At 47.9% G+C, this 19,696-nt stretch overlaps 2 protein-coding genes across 3 annotated transcripts in view; one reads left to right on the top strand and one right to left on the bottom strand.

The window, feature by feature from the left end:
• Nucleotides 1–8,266, top strand: part of tbx4 (T-box transcription factor 4) — a 103,079-nt gene extending 94,813 nt beyond the window's left edge. Inside the window, exons 7-9 of the mRNA XM_062959252.1 lie at nucleotides 1,713–1,801; nucleotides 3,612–3,853; nucleotides 6,073–8,266. Of these exons, the coding sequence (XP_062815322.1) occupies nucleotides 1,713–1,801; nucleotides 3,612–3,853; nucleotides 6,073–6,683 (942 nt within the window). The 3' untranslated portion in view covers nucleotides 6,684–8,266. The remainder of the gene's footprint in view (nucleotides 1–1,712; nucleotides 1,802–3,611; nucleotides 3,854–6,072) is intronic.
• Nucleotides 1–19,696, bottom strand: part of brip1 (BRCA1 interacting helicase 1) — a 192,726-nt gene that overhangs the window by 13,106 nt on the left and 159,924 nt on the right. The window lies entirely within an intron of this gene.

Genomic DNA, 19,696 nt, shown 5'->3' with positions numbered 1-19,696 from the left:
TGCCTTCCATTTGTGAGCAATGAACTCGTGGAGGAGGCTCCCTTTTTAATTGGAGAACCAATTAAGGGTAATTACAAGAAACAAGAGAGATCTAATTTATCATTTAAGCCATGTGGATGGACTGGGTGGAACTTAAATATCCAAAAGGCTTTCCCTCTGCAGTGAAATCCTTAAGCCAGCAATCCCTTGTTGTTTTACACTCTTTTATGTTTTACATTCCTTTAGACGCATCTCTGAGTCGCTCATTTACATGGGACTATGCTAAATGTATCCAAAGTGTGAACCACAATTTGCAGAAGACAACTAGCTGTGCCCGGCCACGCGTTGCTGTGGCTAGGACTTTATTTTTCTTTTCTTTTTCTCCCTCACTCACTCACTGGGCCAGGTCCCGGCGGCAATGGCAAAACCAGCCTGGTGAGTGAGCAAGCGAGTAATGGCGGTAAAGGCGCAGCGACGGCAGAAGCAGGAGCCTGGCTGCCTTTTCCAGCCTCCTGCTTCTGCTGCCGCTTCGACTTTGCCACCTGCCCTTCCTCCCTCGCTCGCTTACTCACCAGGCTGGGTCCTGGTTTTGCTGCTGCCGCCGGGACCTGGCCCAGTGAGTGAGTGCGTGAGCGAGAGAGGAACGGTGGGTGGCAAAGTCGAAGCGGCAGCAGAAGTAGGAGCCTGGAAGAGGCAGCCAGGCTCCTGCTCCTGCCATCACTGCGCCTTTACCGCCTTTACTCGCTTGCTCACTCACCAGGCTGGGTCCTGGTTTTGCTGCTGCCGCCAGGACCTGGCCCAGTGAGTGAGTGCGTGAGCGAGAGAGGAACGGTGGGTGGCAAAGTCGAAGCGGCAGCAGAAGTAGGAGCCTGGAAGAGGCAGCCAGGCTCCTGCTCCTGCCGTCACTGCGTCTTTACCGCCTTTACTCGCTTGCTCACTCACCAGGCTGGGTCCTGGTTTTGCTGCTGCCGCCGGGACCTGGCCCAGTGAGTGAGCGAGCGAGGGAGGGAAGGAGGAAGGGCGGGCGGCAAAGGCAAAGCGGCAGCAGAAGTAGGAGCCTGGAAAAGGCAGCCAGGCTCCTGCTTCTGCCGTTGCTGCGCCTTTACTACTTTACTCGCTTGCTCACTCACCAGGCTGGTTCTGCCGTTTCCATCGGGACCTGGCCCAGTGAGTGAGTGAGCGAGCAAGGGAGGAACGGCGGGTGGCAAAGTCGAAGCGGCAGCAGAAGCAGGAGCCTGGAAGAGGCAGCCAGGCTCCTGCTTCTGCCGTCGCTGCGCCTTTACCGCCTTTACTCGCTTGCTCACTCACCAGGCTGGGTCCTGGTTTTGCCGTTGTCGCCGGGACCCAGCCCGGTGAGTGAGCGAGTGAGGGAAGGCAGGCAGAAGCAGTAGCCTATAATCCAATAGTTTCGCTTATCCGACATTCTGCCCACCAGTTTATGTCGGATAACTTTTTCAACATGAGGGGCCTCTCCAAGTGCCGGGTGCTTTCCGGGAGGTACGAGACGCCGGTGCATCGGATAATACGGTGTGTCGGATAAGCAGGAATCGTATAACCGGAACTCTACTGTATAAACTCTATTGAGTTTCTTTCTCCACCATTTTACCTTGCGACTCTCTGAGAAAGCACGGCCTCTCACCATTGCTTGGGAACCCTCCGGAAGGAATCTGTTGTCCTCTCGCAGAGATGACAATTGGGCCACACTCACCCATTTTCTCTCCTTCTCTTGAAAGATAACGCAGCTGAAGATCGAAAACAACCCGTTTGCCAAGGGCTTCAGGGGAAGCGACGACAGCGACCTCCGCGTGGCACGATTGCAGAGGTGAGCGGGACATAAAATAAAAATGGCCGCCGCACTATTAAGGGGTTAAAGTTGTAGTTGCTGGGATTTATAGTTCACCTACAATCAAAGAGGATTCGGAACTCCACCAGTGATAGAATTGAACCAGACTCGGTGCAACAGAAAATACAAGAAGGGTTTAATAGGCATTGACTTTGAGTTTGGGAGTTGTAGTTCACCTACATCCAGACTCTAAACAATGATGGATCTGGACCAAACTTGGCACAAATACTCAATAGGCCCAAATGTGAACAATGGTGGAATTTGGGGGGAAAGAGACCTTGGCATTTGGGAGCTGTAGTTGCCGGGATTTATAGTTCACCTACAATCAAAGAGCATTCGGAACTCCACCAACAATAGAATCGGGCCAAATTTTACACACAGAACCTACATTACCGATAGAAAATATAAGAGGGATTTGAATATAAAGGAATTGAGGCCAATAACAGTTTTCTCTACAGTGAGAAATGGGCTGAGCTTTGGCTCTTGTTGGCTCATCTGCCTTTAGAAGCGGGCCATAAATAAATGCAACGCATGCCGCAGATGGGAAGCAGATACCAAAGGAACGAGTGTTTTGCCCAAGGCCACCCACCGCTCCGTGGCAGAGCCCTGAGCCCACATCGTCCCGGCTGAGTTGCACGAAAGGTCCTGGGTTCAACCCACAGGAACCACCGCATTTATAGGAGCAAGGAGGAGATATTTGGGGGGCCGGACTAGGATGAAATAGTCCAAAATTAGGATTGTTGTTGTTGTGTGCCTTCAAGTCATTTCAGACTTAGGTCATCCCTAAGTCTAAAGTTTAGGACAGGAGCCAGGTCAATCACCTTGGAGGACCTTAGTTTGGAAACCCTTGATCTAGAAGATCTCATAAGACCATAGTTAAGCAAAGAGACCTACAAAGACGATCTAGATGGTCTCATACGATCGTAAATAAGGTCATCTAGATGATCTCATCAGGCCATCAGAAGACCATAGATAAGGAAAGGGACCCTCAAAGACCATCTAGATGGTTTCATAAGACCATAGATAAGGAAAGGGACCTCCAAAAGCTATCTAGATGGTTTCATAAGGCCGTAGCTAAGCAAAGAGACCTTCAAAGACCATCTAGACGATCTCATAAGATCATAGGTAAACAAAAAGACCTCCAAACACTATGTAGATGGTCTCATAAGACCATGGGTAAGGAAAGGGACACTCAAAGGCCATCCAGACAGTCTCATAGGACCATAGGTAAGGTATGTGACCTCCAAAAGCCATCTAGATGGTCTCATAAGGCCGTAGCTAAGCAAAGAGACCTTCAAAGACCATCTAGACGATCTCATAAGATCATAGGTAAACAAAAAGACCTCCAAACACTATGTAGATGGTCTCATAAGACCACAGGTAAGGAAAGGGAGCCTCAAAGGCCATCTAGACGATGGGGCCGGATAAATGGCTTCGATGGGCCGCATGTGGCCCGCGGGCTGTAGTTTGGGGACCCCTGGGCTAGACTGAAAGCTCAGAGAATTGCGCTTTGAGCTTTCGTCTAACAGCTGACATTTCTAAGAGAGGAGGATTGCCATGTCTCTACAGAGTGGTGGCAAAACAATACAGAGTACAACGGGTGGATTTAACAATGTGGTCGGGAAATCATCCGTTTCATTTCCACATGAAGGACGACTGAGTTCTTCTCTACCCTGCTTCAATGTGATGAAGTCCTTAGGTCCAACACCCAGCTTGGCCTAGTCTGGTAGAACTCGTAGACTTTTCCGATGGTGCATTCTGACAGGTGCCTGTCTCCTGTCACTTGTAGCAAGGAGTACCCTGTGATCTCCAAGAGCATCATGCGCCAGCGGCTGGTGTCCACCCACGGGCAGCTCTCTGGGAAGTCCGACGTGGGCTCCCTCCACGGCAGCCACCAGGGCCTCCAGCACTACCAGTATGAGAACGGCGCTCACATGCAGTTTGCCTCCGCCGACGGGCAGGACCTGCCACTCAACACCTTCGCGGCGCAAAGGGAGTCGGGGCTCTTCTACCACTGCCTCAAGCGGAGAGGTAAGGGGGAAACTGTAACTCCCAGGACCACATATAGTATGGAGCGATAGTATTTAATGTGTGGTCCAAGAGCATTCATTCCATAGTCTAAATGCACCAAGAGAAGGGTATGGGCCTTGGGAAACTATAACTCCCAGGACTGAACAGTATGGAGACATGGCATAATAGTAATAGTAGTAGTAGTAGTAGTGGCATTTACAATGGATCCTGACTGCATTTATTCTCCAGTGCAGATGCATCCAGAGAAGAGTGCGGGCTTTGGGAAACTGTAACTCCCAGGACTGAACAGTATGGAGACATGGCATAGTAATAATAATAATAATAATAATAATAATAATAATAATAATAATAATAATAATAATGGTGCCATTTTAAGTGGATCCCAACTGCATTTATTCTCCAGTGCAGATGCATCTAGAGAAGAGCATGGACCTTGGGAAACTCTAACTCCCAGAAGGACTCCATTGCATTGCATAATAGTGATAGTAATTCCCGAATGGGAAAGGCAATTTCTTCCTTATCCTGGAGCAAACATTTTTGTCCAGTTACCAGAGCAAGCTTGTCTCTTCATCTTGTAAGACGGCGGGAGTTCTTTTTCGACGCAAAGTCCTGGGAAATTTTTATTTTGGGGAGGGGGCTAGGAAAGGGTGGTGGTCACGATAAGGCATTTTGAAGCTTCTTGAACTTGTCAGAAGCAACAGCACAAAAGCCCTGTTACTGAGATGAATGAAAAGCCCTGGCGAGATGTAAGGAAGGCTTCAACTGATAAAAAAGCTCCTCAAATTAAGATGGATTAGCATAGTAGGGACGGGCAATGCCAAGGCTTTTTCAACCGTCCAATGCTAAGGCTTCCCCGTCTGCGCAGGGTTCCATACTTCGCCCTTTAACAACACAACCGTCCAATGCTAAGGCTTCCCCGTCTGCGCAGGGTTCCATACCGTTGGGAATGAACGAGCCGTTAAGCTCTAATCACCCTCTTTATGAGGTAAATTCCCATTAAAATAGCAGAGTAAAAATTGCAGCTGTGAGACTTACGTGGTGTGAGTTTTGGAAGGTCTCTTTGTCATCAGGAAGGCAAAGGGATGCAAAGTTAGCTTTAAAGTTTAAAAGCATTTGTGGAGGTAAAAAGAAATCCATTGATGGATAGAAAAGGTTTGGAGCTATCTAATCTATCCTGTTCTAATACACATAGACGGATTAAAATAACAAAGGTATAGATAGCTACATATTGACTAATAGAGGACAGAGGTGCGTCTTCTCTGGATCAAAGCAGGAATGGCGACCAAGCCTCACAGGTCGCTTCTTCTCTAGGGCCATAAACATTCCAAAGGCCAAATTGGTGAAGTTACATGAAAGCCCTAGGAGAGATCACATTTCTAGAAACATTAAAGGGTGGGCTGACCTAAATAGGACGGGAAAAAGGAAACAATGGTGAAGCCTATCTAGGCATGCTTTGGAAACGGGGAAAGGATTCCCTCAATCTAACTCTATCATCTATCTGACTACATTTAGACTTGAGTCGTCCAGGGTGATTCCCAACACATACTTCTCACTTTAACAACACAACCATACAATGCTAAGGCTTCCCTGTCTGCGTAGGGTTCCATACTTTGCACTTTAACAACACAACCGTCCAATGCTAAGGCTTCTCCGTCTGCGCAGGGTTCCATACTTTGCACTTTAACAACACAACCGTCCAATGCTAAGGCTTCCCGTCTGCACAGGGTTCCATACTTCGCCCTTTAACAACACAACCGTTCAATGCTAAGGCTTCCCGTCTGCACAGGGTTCCATACTTCGCCCTTTAACAACACAACCGTTCAATGCTAAGGCTTCCCGTCTGCACAGGGTTCCATACTTCGCTCTTTAACAACACAACCGTCCAATGCTAAGGCTTCCCGTCTGCACAGGGTTCCATACTTCGCCCTTTAACAACACAACCGTCCAATGCTAAGGCTTCCCCGTCTGCGCAGGGTTCCATACTTCACCCTTTAACAACACAACCGTCCAATGCTAAGGCTTCCCCGTCTGTGCAGGGTTCCATACTTCGCCCTTTAACAACACAACCGTCCAATGCTAAGGCTTCCCAGTCTGCGCAGGGTTCCATACTTCGCCCTTTAACAACACAACCGTCCAATGCTAAGGCTTCCCTGTCTGCGCAGGGTTCCCTACTTCGCCTGTGCTTTATCCTGACCTCTCCTTGCTTTGCTTTTCTGCAGAGGGTTCCCGCCACTTGGACCTTCCTTGCAAGCGCTCTTACCTAGACGCCTCGTCCTCGGTCGGAGAGGAGCACTATTTCCGGTCTCCGCCCCCCTACGACCAGCAAATGCTGAGCCCTCCCTACTGCGGCGACATGACACCCCGGGAAGCGTGCATGTACTCTGGCTCTGGGGCCGAAATCGCCGGCGTCTCCTCGGTGGAGGACCTGCCTCCTCCCCCCCCTCCTCCCCTGAGTTGCAATATGTGGACCTCGGTGGCCCCTTACACCAGCTACAGCGTTCAGACAATGGAGACAGTGCCCTACCAGCCCTTCCCGGCCCACTTCACCGCCACCACCATGATGCCGCGCCTCCCCACCATCGCCAACCAGAGCTCCCAGCCTCCGGGCAACAGCCCCTTCTCCGTCTACAACCAGGTCCGGGAGCGGGTCCCGCCGACGTCCTTCCCGAGGGAACGGGTGCACCCCTCGGTTTGCGAGAGGAAGCCCCCCTCGCCCCACCTCAGCACGGCCAACGAGTTTCTGTACTCGCAGACCTTCTCGCTCTCCAGGGAGTCCTCCTTGCAGTACCATTCGGGGATGGGGACGGTGGACAACTGGACCGATGGATGACTCCGTCAAGCGAGCCCATGCGCCGGAACTCTCTGCACCAGGACAGTGATTACTCGGTGTTAATACCTGTGGGTGACTTACACTTCCGTGACACCAAAGAGCTAGATTGTCCTTAGACCTCAACGCCCGTCTCAGTCGGGGAGGGAAGTGGGGTGCAACACAACTCTTGACTCCATGGCCTGGATCCACCAGCCAGTCTTTGCCTCCGAAGGAAAGATTACTCAGAAATACTCAGAAACCTAACAGCCAAACCAACAAAAAATACCCACATAGATGGTTCACAAAATCCTACTCCATTTTCTGCCATTTGTGAAACAAGAGAGGAAGATTTATTTCCAGAGGGACACTCTTGCTGTTGCTGGAGGAACATTGAGAGGTGTGGTGGTTCTCGTGAAGCTTTTCCTTGATTTGCGTCTACTGGGAAGAGGCTGATAGCCATGCAGTGGGTGGCTTTCACAGTGTTCAACCTTAGGGTTGGACTGGATGGCCCATGAGGTCTCTTCCAACTCTACGATTCTATGATTCTATTTCTCTCACTGTTAGCAGCAAGTTCCAGTCCCACATCAGGAGGGGCAATGCCAACTATCTTATAGAGCAGACACGGGCAAACATTTTCGCCTTGGGGCCGCATTGTGGGCCCAGCCAGGAAGGCGGGCCGGGAGGGAGAGGACCTGGGAGAGGACAGGAGGTGGGGCGGGGCCTGGGTTCACCCCATCCTTATGCTGGGAGGAAAATGAGATGTGATGATTGCCCCAATCTTCCCCGCGATCTTTGGGCTGTCCTCTCAGCACTATGCCGGGAGGAGGGTGAGACTAGTGACGTCCGAGAGCTCTCTGGAGGGCTCTCAACCTCTGCGTGCCTTCCTCAAGCCGTCCTCCTGGCATAGGAGATGCTGCTCACACTGTCCTTAAGCCGGGAGGACAACGAGACATGCAGTGGCTGAGAGCACTCCGGTTGGCTCTCAACCCCTCCATGCCTCCTCAAGCCATCCTTCCGGCGTAAGGACAGGGCTGCTCACCATCTTTATACCTTTATACCAAGAGGAGAGCGAGACTTGCGGTGGCTGAGAGCACTCCGGTTGGCTCTCAACTCCTCCATGCTATCCTCCTGGCATAAGGACAGGGCTGCTCACTGTCCTTTTGCCGAGAGGAGAGTGAGACTTGTGGTGGCGGAGAGCACTCCGGTTGGCTCTCAACCCCTCCATGCCTCCTCAAGCCATCCTTCCGGCGTAAGGACAGGGCTGCTCACCATCTTTATACCTTTATACCAAGAGGAGAGCGAGACTTGTGGTGGCGGAGAGCACTCCGGTTGGCTCTCAACTCCTCCATGCCATCCTCCCGGCGTAAGGACAGGGCTGCTCACCATCCTTAAGTCAGGAGGAGAGCGAGACATGCAGTGGCTGAGAGCACTCCGGTTGGCTCTCAACCATTCCATGCCTTCAAGCCGTCCTCCTGGCGTAAGGACAGGGCTGCTCACCATCCTTTTGCTGAGAGGAGAGTGAGACTTGCGGTGGCTGAGAGCACTCCGGTTGGCTCTCAACCGTTCCATGCCTTCAAGCCGTCCTCCTGGCGTAAGGACAGGGCTGCTCACCATCCTTTTGCTGAGAAGAGAGTGGGACTTGCGGTGGCTGAGAGCACTCCGGTTGGCTCTCAACTCCTCCATGCCATCCTCCCGGCATAAGGACAGGGCTGCTCGCCGTCCTTATGCTGAGAGAAGAGTGAGACTCGTGGTGGCTGAGAGCACTCCGGTTGGCTCTCAACCGTTCCATGCCTTCAAGCCGTCCTCCCGGCATAAGGACAGGGCTGCTCACCGTCCTTAAGTCAGGAGGAGAGACACGTGGTTGCTGAGAGCACTCCGGAGGGCTCTCGGCTGCTCCGTGCCTTCCTCCCCATCTTTTCTGCAGCCTTATGTCAAGAAGTCAGGGAAAATTAGGATGGCCTTAGTTTGCCCATGCCTGCTCTAAACAGTTATTTCTCAGTCTCGTTCGCACACATTTCCAAATTTCTGTGATAAATTTCTATTGACTGATGGGTCCAAGCCAAGGTGCCAAAGAGGTCGGATTCCCTACGCAAAGAATAAAAATTTGGGCGGGGAGTAATGCAACTATCCAGGCCACGAAAAGAAAGCTATTTTTGACCTACCTTTGTTCAAGCTGGCCTGTGTGTGGGTTTTTATAACCAGAATTGGGAAACCACCAGTGTTTGCATGCTGAATCATTATTTATATATCTTTATATCTATATATAAAATTATCTCTCTGTCTCTCACAAAACGCAGGCCCACACGTTTCCATTCTGCTTTGCTTTTTAAAAAAATGAAATATGAATGTTGCAAGGGACTTTTATATAAAAAGAAGACAACTATTTAAGATTTTGTTTATAAAATGACACCCCGTCGTGATGTAAAAAACGTAAAGATTTGGTTAGACGAGTCATATATGTTACAGATAAATCTCTATTAGAATCCACGTTAGGTTAAAGCCAGTCTGGCCTTTGTTTGTTTGTTTAAAGCTTTGTTAACAATACTATGGACATTTCGTTTTACATATCTGTCTATCAATATTATAAAAGTGAAAACATGTTTGTATGTATGCATGTATGATCCGGGATGACTCCTACGTGGCTCCATGGAGATGGACCAAACGTGGTAAACAGACCCATTACAATTCAACTTAAAATACTGGTGGAGTTTGGGGCAGATTGACAAAGGATGGTGGGAATTGTAGTTTATTCACATGCGGAGAGTTGTGTATGGAGGTATAAGTATATTGGGGTATGGCTTTGACGAAAATAATCTCCTTGCCTTTATGACAGTGGTTCTCAACCTGGGGTCCCCAGATGTTTTTGGACTACAAGTCCCAGAAATCCCAGCCAGATTACCGGCTGTTAGGATTCCTCGGAGTTGAAGGCCAAAAACATCTGGGGAGCCCAGGTTGAGACCCACTGCTCTATGGTTCATGTCCCTATGCCAATGTGTCTCGACAGCAGTGGTTCCCAACCTTTTTTTGACCAGGGACCACTCTCCAACATGAGTACCAATGAGTTTTTGGTCAACCTTAGATTTCGTTTGGTTATTTGGGGTGCCGATTCAGAAAGTTGCATTGGATACACCAATCAGCTCTACTTTCTGATACAGAACATATGCCACCCACAGGGACGGCTCAACTGGTAAGCAAAGTACGCATTTGCGGAAGGGGGCAAATCCCCTGGGGGCGCTATTGAGGCCCCCGGTTCAGTGCAAAAGTTCTAGGAAACAGCAACATGCCCCGGGTTTCCTAAGGTAAAGGCCCGGGCCTTTAGGGAAACGCACGGTGCATTGCTAAGAGTTTCCTCCCTCTGGTAAAGGCCCGGACTTTGGGGGGAGAGTGCCAAAATACTGTCTGCTTACACTTGAAAATTACCTAAGGCCGGCTCTCACCACCCAGTAGTCGCCATCTGCTCGCCCACAGAAAACCATATTTGATCATCTAGAGATGATGCAATTTGAATCAAGACCCCAAATAACCCCAGAGACAGGACTAAAAATGAAGACGCCAAGACTTCCAGGCGCCACATGGAACAGCTCCGCTCAGGAGGCGGGAGGAGGAGGATAAGCAGCAGTCAGGAGGCTTGTTGGGAGGAGGAGGAGGAAAAGCAGCAGTCAGGAGGCTTGTTGGGAGGAGGAGGAGGATAAGCAGCAGTCAGGAGGCTTGTTGGGAGGAGGAGGAGAAGCAGCAGTCAGGAGGCTTGTTGGGAGGAGGAGGAGGATAAGCAGCAGTCAGGAGGCTTGTTGGGAGGAGGAGGAGGAAAAGCAGCAGTCAGGAGGCTTGTTGGGAGGAGGAGGAGGATAAGCAGCAGTCAGGAGGCTTGTTGGGAGGAGGAGGAGGAAAAGCAGCAGTCAGGAGGCTTGTTGGGAGGAGGAGAAGCAGCACTCAGGAGGCTTGTTGTTCCGTCTTTTGTGCGTAGTCAGCCTCTCCCCTCCTGATATCTCCGTTGCCTCGGCCCTATAAGAGGGTTTCTTGAGACCAGTCGCTCTCGTTGCCGTCAGGGTGAGGCTGAAGACCATATTTTCGTTCTTGGGGACCACTGGTGGTCCATGGACCACAGGTTGGGAACCACTGCTCTATAGTCAAAGTCCTTACCAGTGTGCCAAGGGCATATCTTTGCCCAGGAAATAGTGTTTGTGCTGAAAGATCCCAATTCGGCAGCTATGGGTTTCTTCAATCCTTCCAGGTCCATTCATACTAAACCCATTCATCGCATGGCTGTCTGGTGTATAGATGTATGTGGTGGTATGCTGCAAATCAACCAGAATCTAGGGCTCATGGGAATTCAACACCAAAGATATCTGGAGAACAAACTCTCTAGGGATGTCTAGGTCTTCCAAGTCTTTCTAGGTCTTCCATCATCCTCGGCCTACGAGGGGTCGCCTGCTCCTTGCTTTCCTCCTCATTTCCTTTCGCATTTCTACCCATATTGGATTTGGCCTTTGCTCGACGCAGAACAAATATTATAGCAGATTGAGCGGGATCTGGACGTCATGCTAAAATGTGCCAGAAATTAAAGGAGCTCAACTTAATCCACGAGTGAAAAAAAGGACGGGGGAAAAGGAGACGGATCTGCTAGCATTGGCAATCTCTGCGTTGGAAAAAGCCAACATCTGGATCGCCAAAAAAAAAGAAAGAAAGATATTTGGCAAGAATATTTAGGAAAGGGTCTCTGTCTACATTCTGGAAAATATGGGCCGCTCCACATGACTTTTATTATGTCATTAAATAATTCTTATTGTAGCTGGACAAAAAGAAGGGGAAAAGCTCCCCAAGGGCAGAAGAAAATGTGATTTCCCCTCCAGCCAATCAGGATCCCCCCCAAATTTCTCCCCAATTAAAAAGGCCACAAGGTCCCGGGTTTTGTTCCTTTGGCTCGTTCTGTTTCGGAGAGTCCGGACACATTTGGTTTCCAACATGATCCGAAACTTTTGATATATAAACGTGGTATAAAATCAGAAAGCAAACTCTGGGATCAGTTTGGATGTTCTGCATCTAAAGATGAAGGGCTGGGAGGTGGGCGGGGCCAGGACTGGGATGGGCGGAGTTACGAGCTCTGAGTCAGGGCTGAGCATCTATCCCTGTCCTGCGGCGCCTGCCAGGACACAGGGGGCGGGGCTAGAGGAGGGGGCGGGGCCTCTTCCCAAGTGCCTGACAGGGCTGAGCCTCTATACCCCGACCCCGTGTTCTAACAAGCGCCTCAGGAGAAATATAGAGGCTCAGCCCTGTCTCACGCTCTTGGGAAGAGGCCTCACCTCCGCCCCTAATCTTGGAAGACCTAGACATTCCTGACCACGAGGTATCACCTAAGTACGTAACAGAGAGCATCTTGCTAGGAATCTCTAGGTCCTCCAATGCATCTTGGTGGTCAGTGTCCTGCAGAAGTTGACTATAGAAGAAGACTTGGAAGACCTAGACATTCCTGACCACGAGGAATCGCCTAAGTACGTAACAGAGAGCGTCTTGCTAGGAATCTCTAGGTCCTCCAATGCAACTTGGTGGTCAGTGTCCTGCAGAAGTTGACTATAGAAGAAGACTTGGAAGACCTAGACATTCCTGACCACGAGGAATCGCCTAAGTACGTAACAGAGAGCGTCTTGCTAGGAATCTCTAGGTCCTCCAATGCAACTTGGTGGTCAGTGTCCTGCAGAAGTTGACTATAGAAGACAACCTAGAAAGACTTGGAAGACCTAGACATTCCTGACCACGAGGAATCGCCTAAGTACGTAACAGAGAGCATCGTGCTAGGAATCTCTAGGTCCTCCAATGCAACTTGGTGGTCAGTGTCCTGCAGAAGTTGACTATAGAAGACAACCTTGGAAGACTTGGCAGACCTAGACATTCCTGACCACGAGGAATCGCCTAAGTACGTAAGAGAAAGCATCTTGCTAGGAATCTCTAGGTCCTTCAATGCAACTTGGTGGTCAGTGTCCTGACCTAGAAAGACTTGGAAGACCTAGACATTCCTGACCACGATCATCTCCCCATGTTTCTTGGACTTGGGAGGGAGAGAGGCTCTGTTGTAAAATCTTGCCTGAATGATACTATACAGAAATCCCAGTGGAAGGGCTTTTTTCCAGCTTCCAAGCTGTCTTTCCTCCTTCATATTGATGAATGGCTCAGAGAGGAAGCTATCTAATCTTCAGATGGGCTTCTTAAAAGGGCCGGGAAGGAGAGCGGGAATATTCGGGTCTGTTTTGTTGCCTCCCCGTCTTGTCTCTCTCTCCGAGACATCGTAAATGCAGACTATTTGGTGAAGACGTTTGATTCCTTCCAGACAGTGCCTGTCACACCAAGTCACCTGTCCACATTGAATCGATTACTTGTGATACGCGCGGCATTTGTTTCATCTGTTTCATTCGTCTATTCGTTTAGTATCATTACGAAATACACCATTTTCGGACAAAACAAAAGGCGACACGAAAGAGAAAGGTGCACAGTCACCACGCTTGCTTTCGTTTTCCTTTCGTTTCAGGCTGCGTAACAATAAGCAGGTACTGACAGGTGATGTGTGCCAATGGGTGTCAATAATAATATTATTATTATTATTAACAATAGTTACTCTGGGACCCTAAGCTGAGCCTGAGAGAGGCTGATGTGTACCAATGGGTGTTAATAATAATATTAATATTAATAACAATAGTTACTCTGGGACCCTAAGCTGAGCCTGAGAGAGGCTGATGTGTACCAATGGGTGTTAATAATAATATTAATATTAATAACAATAGTTACTCTGGGACCCTAAGCTGAGCCTGAGAGAGGCTGATGTGTACCAATGGGTGTTAATAATAATATTAATATTATTAACAATAGTTACTCTGGGACCCTAAGCTGAGCCTGAGAGAGGCTGATGTGTACCAATGGGTGTTAATAATAATATTAATATTAATAACAATAGTTACTCTGGGACCCTAAGCTGAGCCTGAGAGAGGCTGATGTGTACCAATGGGTGTTAATAATAATATTAATATTAATAACAATAGTTACTCTGGGACCCTAAGCTGAGCCTGAGAGAGGCTGATGTGTACCAATGGGTGTTAATAATAATATTAATATTAATAACAATAGTTACTCTGGGACCCTAAGCTGAGCCTGAGAGAGGCTGATGTGTACCAATGGGTGTCAATAATAATATTATTATTATTAACAATAGTTACTCTGGGACCCTAAGCTGAGCCTGAGAGAGGCTGATGTGTACCAATGGGTGTTAATAATAATATTAATAACAATAGTTACTCTGGGACCCTAAGCTGAGCCTGAGAGAGGCTGATGTGTACCAATGGGTGTTAATAATAATATTAATATTAATAACAATAGTTACTCTGGGACCCTAAGCTGAGCCTGAGAGAGGCTGATGTGTACCAATGGGTGTTAATAATAATATTAATATTATTAACAATAGTTACTCTGGGACCCTAAGCTGAGCCTGAGAGAGGCTGATGTGTACCAATGGGTGTTAATAATAATATTAATATTATTAACAATAGTTACTCTGGGACCCTAAGCTGAGCCTGAGAGAGGCTGATGTGTACCAATGGGTGTTAATAATAATATTAATATTAATAACAATAGTTACTCTGGGACCCTAAGCTGAGCCTGAGAGAGGCTGATGTGTACCAATGGGTGTTAATAATAATATTAATATTATTAACAATAGTTACTCTGGGACCCTAAGCTGAGCCTGAGAGAGGCTGATGTGTACCAATGGGTGTTAATAATAATATTAGTATTATTAACAATAGTTACTCTGGGACCCTAAGCTGAGCCTGAGAGAGGCTGATGTGTACCAATGGGTGTTAATAATAATATTAGTATTATTGACAATAGTTACTCTGGGACCCTAAGCTGAGTCTAGGAGAGGTCTGCTTCCTCATGACAGCTGATGTGTGCCAATGAGTGTTAATAATAATATTAATATTAATAACAATAGTTATTCTGGGACGCTAAGCTGAGCCTGAGAGAGGTCTGCTTCCCCATGACATCTGATGTGTACCAATGGGTGTTCAATAATAATATGATTATTAATAACAATAGTTACTCTGGGACCTTAAGCTAAGCCTGAGAGAGGTCTGCTTCCCCATGACAGCTGTTGTGTACCAATGGGTGTTGATAATAATATTAATATTAATAACAATAGTTATTCTGGGACCCAGAGCTGAGTCTGAGAGAGGTCTGCCTCGCTGTGACATCTGATGTGTACCAATGGGGACAAATACAAAACTGATACAAAACGAATGAAACTAAACAAAACAAACAGCGATTCCGTACAAATGCACACGACTACCGATTACCTGTCCTGGTGTCCGTGTTGTTTGGGGTGCTGATTCTCGGCGACTCTCACCTTTGCTTCCTCTTGCGGACGAATCCGCCCCATCCTGGTTCCTATTAGTTCCTGATGCAGATTGTGAAGTTCATCCCCTTCCCAGGATGCGGCCTGATTGATTCCTTATGCCTTCCAGAGAGCCCTGTTTCTATTGAAGCAATGGCAAAGGGTTCACTCACGGCAACTATTTCTGACACAAATCTGAGAGCCATATTCCACTTTCTTCCTCCTTTACGGTGTTACTCGGGGCATCTCCTCATTTTAATTCCTCTATAAAAACACTCGGGATGTTGTAAAACACTTCTGCCGTGTGCACCATCCCCTTCAGCGAGAAGTCGGATGCAATGAAAAGGAGCTAATGAGATACGGGGAGGCCTCTTTGGCTTCATCAAAGACGTGGTTGGACTTCTCCTCCACACTTTGCCAAGGGAGGGGCTCCTCAAGGAATGTCCTTATGGCTTCTCCAGTTTTGGCCCCACCTCACAAACAAAGCCCAAGGCATTGGTGAAACCGATCCTCCGGTATTAACTACTGGCCAATTTCCAGCCTCCTCTTCTTGGGCAAGGTTCTGGAGAGGGTGGCCGCTTCACAGCTCCAGGGATTCCTGATTGAGACCGATTGTCTCGAGCCGTATCAGTCTGTCTTCAGGCCTGGTCACAGTACAGAGATGGCTTTGGTCTCCTTGGTGGATGACCTCTGCAGAGAATTTGACCCTTTTGGTTCTCCTGGACATCTCAGCGGCTTTCAATACCATCAACCGTGGTATCCTTCAGAATGGGTATTGGGGGCAATGGCTCCACTCTTTCCTGGGGGCTCATTCCCAGTTGGTGAAGTTGGGAGATTCCTACTCGGACCCCTGGCCATTGACCTGGCCCGCAAGGTTCTATTTTTTCTCCCATGCTCTTTCACATCTACATCAGTGATTCCCAAAGTGAAGTTCACAGGTGGATTTGGGGGCGGGGCCTCCTTCAAGAGCCTGAGACAGGGCTGAGCCTTTATGTCTCTCCTGAGAGGCCTTTTAGGACTAAAGGGCGGGGCTAGGGGTGGGGCGGGGCCTCTTCCCAAGGGTGCGAGACAGGGCTGAGCCTCTGTATACCTCCCCTTAGGTGCTTGTTAGAACACAGGGGGGTATAGAGGCCCCGCCCCCTCCTCTAGCCCCGCCCCCTATGTCCTGGCAGGCGCCGCAGGACAGGGATAGAAGCTCAGCCCTGCCTCAGTGCTCGTAACTCCGCCCATCCCAGTACAGATAATATACTATGTACAGATGCAAAGTACAACATATGACAAATGGTAAGATGTCTTTCATTTCCCCCACTCCACTTCTTTTTTTTCACTCATTATGGTCGGTGGTTACATATAAAGAGGGAAACACACAACGACCCTTCTGTGGGAAAACCTCAAAAAACCCTATTCGAGGTTATTGCTCATGAAACTCAAGCCGAATTCCATGCCGGCAACCAGATCTCCATAAATTACCCTCCGAGGATTATCGTAAAAGAGGGTTCTGTTATTCCGAGACTCCCTTTTGCCCCCAGAAGTCTTCCTACTTATAGGTAATCGGAGGCTCCTTAAAGGATCAGCTCCGTAAGCAGAACAAAATGGAATCCATAAACAGTTGGATCGGCCAGGTATCATTCCCGTTAATCTTCTACGACTGGAGTGGGAAGGAGTGGGAGATCATTTAGTTAGAATTGGAGGGATCCTCTTTCATTATTCTCTTGGCAGCAAATGAGAGAAGTATCTATGGCCCCAAAAGGTCTATAGAGTGGGGCGTCTTTGGGTCGATCCTTATGGGGCCCTCCAACACAGGAAGTCCTATGTGTTGGTCGGGAATGATGCCCATAGGACAACCCAAACCATGTGACTCTTAGAGCAGGGATTTCTAGCTCTTCTTGCACCTTTTTGAGCTCTTGGTTTCAGGCTTCCATAGATGGAGCCAAGGAGGTATCTTACCTTCTAACTCAGGCGTCAATCCATAATCCTATGTTGAGGAATCCTTTCAAAGGGGTGTATGTCTAGTGTTTTTATATTTATTGTTCTGTTCTAAATGATTTCACTATTTTTTTTAAAAAAATGTAGGGTAATAATAATAATAATTATTATTATTATTATTATCCAAGCACAGCAGACAAAAAACCAGTACAAGAAAACCGCACTACAAACTAGCGCTGACACATCACAACATAAGCAAAACATTCAATTGCCGATAGGAAACAATATAACAAAAGTAACATCATTCCACAACCACAAACATTTAAAATCCAGTTCCAGTCTACTCTAGATTTTGTTGGGTGCTGAGTTCTCCTGATCTAGACCTCAGAGAACATCTACCGTCAGTGAAATTTCTCTCCTGGCTACGCCATCCCCACACAGAATCCTAAACTTGGAAGAGACCCCGAAGACCATCTAGTCCAGGCTCCTTTGGCCAGGCAGGAAGACACCATCCAAACCCTCCCGACAGATGATCATCCAGCCATAGATATGATATGGTTGAGAGAAAGAGTCGATACACAGATATGGTTGACCTTGTTGACTTGTGCATTCGCTTTTTCGATATTGGGATGGTTGCTTTTGCCTTGTTTTAGTTCGTGGCTATGCACTTTGGGTCTCATACTGAAGAAAGGTGGGCTATTAATCAATCTATATACATAATAAACGTCAAAATATGCATGGATGTGTGTGTCTGGGGTGTCCACTTACATTGACAGGCTCCCACTTCAATAATAATAATAATAATAAGAAGAAGAAGAAGAAGAAGAAGAAGAAGAAACCCTGGAAGAATATGTAAAACAAAGTGAAGAAACTGCTTTGATTAAAGTCAAAAATCAGAAACTCCTCAAAGCACAGCAAAAAATCAGTACAAGAAAACCGCACTACAAACTAGAGCTGACAGCTGGCACAACAAAACATTGCATGGAAAGTTCCTTGACAAAATTGAAGGAAAAGCTGGCAGTCTAGACCGCCGTCTCTCCCCAGAGGGACTCAGGGTGGTTGACATACATATAAATGGAAAACATTCAATGCCACAACTATCAAAAGTATAACATGACAATAACACAAATAGCTATAGCTCCCACTATGCAGGAGACACCAATGGCATTGTAGGTTATAGTGAGCGACATAAACATGTCCCAGAGTCCTGCCAAAATCCTCCGCAAACACCAGTCTGCCCACCACCCAAGTGAAGGCTTTCCTATATGTCTTTCCTCCACCACAGACATCCCAGTGTTCCTTTCTCTCTCCATTGGTGTGGAATTTGCATGACCCCACCCACTGCCACTGGAGGGGTTTGGGGGTAACTAATCTTCCTTTCTGGGAGTTGTAGTTCACCCACAACCAGGGAAGCTGTGACCTCCACCGATGATGGACCTGGACCATGGGGAGAGTGGGCGGGGCTAATGCCAAAATTGTACCTAAGAAGATTCCAAAACTGACTGCGCAGACGCAGAAATACCATATGTGCGTATTTCACAGTTGACCACGATGGAGAAACTTGGCATACAAAACTCGCATGGCTAACTCACCAGAGGGGGAGTTGTAGTTTATCCTACAGCCAGAGTGCACACTCAACCCCACCCATGATGCTTCCAGAGCAAACTTGCTCAGCTTAAACTTTAAGGAGTTTCTCGGGGTGAACTTGGCATGATGTCAGTCAACCTTATGCATTTTGTACAATTAAAAAAAAATGACTTTTTCAGATAACTCGGGCAACATCAGGTACCTAATCCAGTCAATTAATACATTAAAAATCAATCAATAAATGTAATATTAAATAATTCAGGCTGAATTAGGCTATTCTTTCCTAGAAAAAGGCAAACCAAGGCACGTGAAAGTCTATGTTTTCTCCCATTTGATGTAAGAAGAGATGGGAAATTGTAATGATCACATTCTCATCGAACTACGAGTGGTAAATAGTGAGGTTGTGGGGAGTTTTTTGGGTGACCCTACAGCGCCCACAACAACGTCCATAAAGGAATGCTCGCACACCTCGTGATTTAGGATCCTCACCTGCCTCCCTTGTCCTCGTCTTTTCATGAAGCCAATTTCCTGAAAGCCTGTGGCCGCTGCGTGGGAACAATCCTTGCTCAGTGCCCCTCGTAAGTTGTTGATCCTTTCATTTCCTCCGCCCTCGTCCCGCAGGCAAACGAGGCCCACGGTTTTATGCAGCTCCCTTGCGCTAATCGCTTGTGGCAGACACAGTGGGGGGAAAAGAAAGCCAAGGTCCGCGGATTCCTACCAATCTGGTCATCAGCCGGACTAATAGGAGCAAACCACGGCCCTTATTTTAAGAGGCAAGGGAATCACCTTGGTGCTGGCAAAGCAAAACTCTACCAGGTCAATCAACAGGAACTATTGCGAGAAGATGGAGCTGGTTGTACTGTTGGGCAACCTAGAAGATGAAGCTAGCCGAAATTCTGGAGAACTTGGAAGATGAAGCTAAATGAAATGCTGGACAACCTAGAAGATGGAGTTAGCTTCATCTTCTAGGTTGTCCAGCAGTTCAACTAACTGAAATGCTAGAGAATCTAGAAGATGGAGTTAGTTGACCTGCTGGAGAACCTAGAAGATGGAGTTAGTTGAACTGCTGGAGAACCTAGAAGATGGAGTTAGTTGAACTTCTCACCAACCTAGAAGATGGAGTTAGTTGAACTTCTCACCAACCTAG

The sequence above is a fragment of the Anolis carolinensis genome, unplaced genomic scaffold, assembly GCF_035594765.1.
Source record: "Anolis carolinensis isolate JA03-04 unplaced genomic scaffold, rAnoCar3.1.pri scaffold_7, whole genome shotgun sequence".
In the NCBI taxonomy this organism is placed as follows: domain Eukaryota; kingdom Metazoa; phylum Chordata; class Lepidosauria; order Squamata; family Dactyloidae; genus Anolis; species Anolis carolinensis.
The sequence above is the reverse complement of the archived record's forward strand: the minus strand, read 5'-3'. Positions and strand labels throughout refer to the sequence as shown.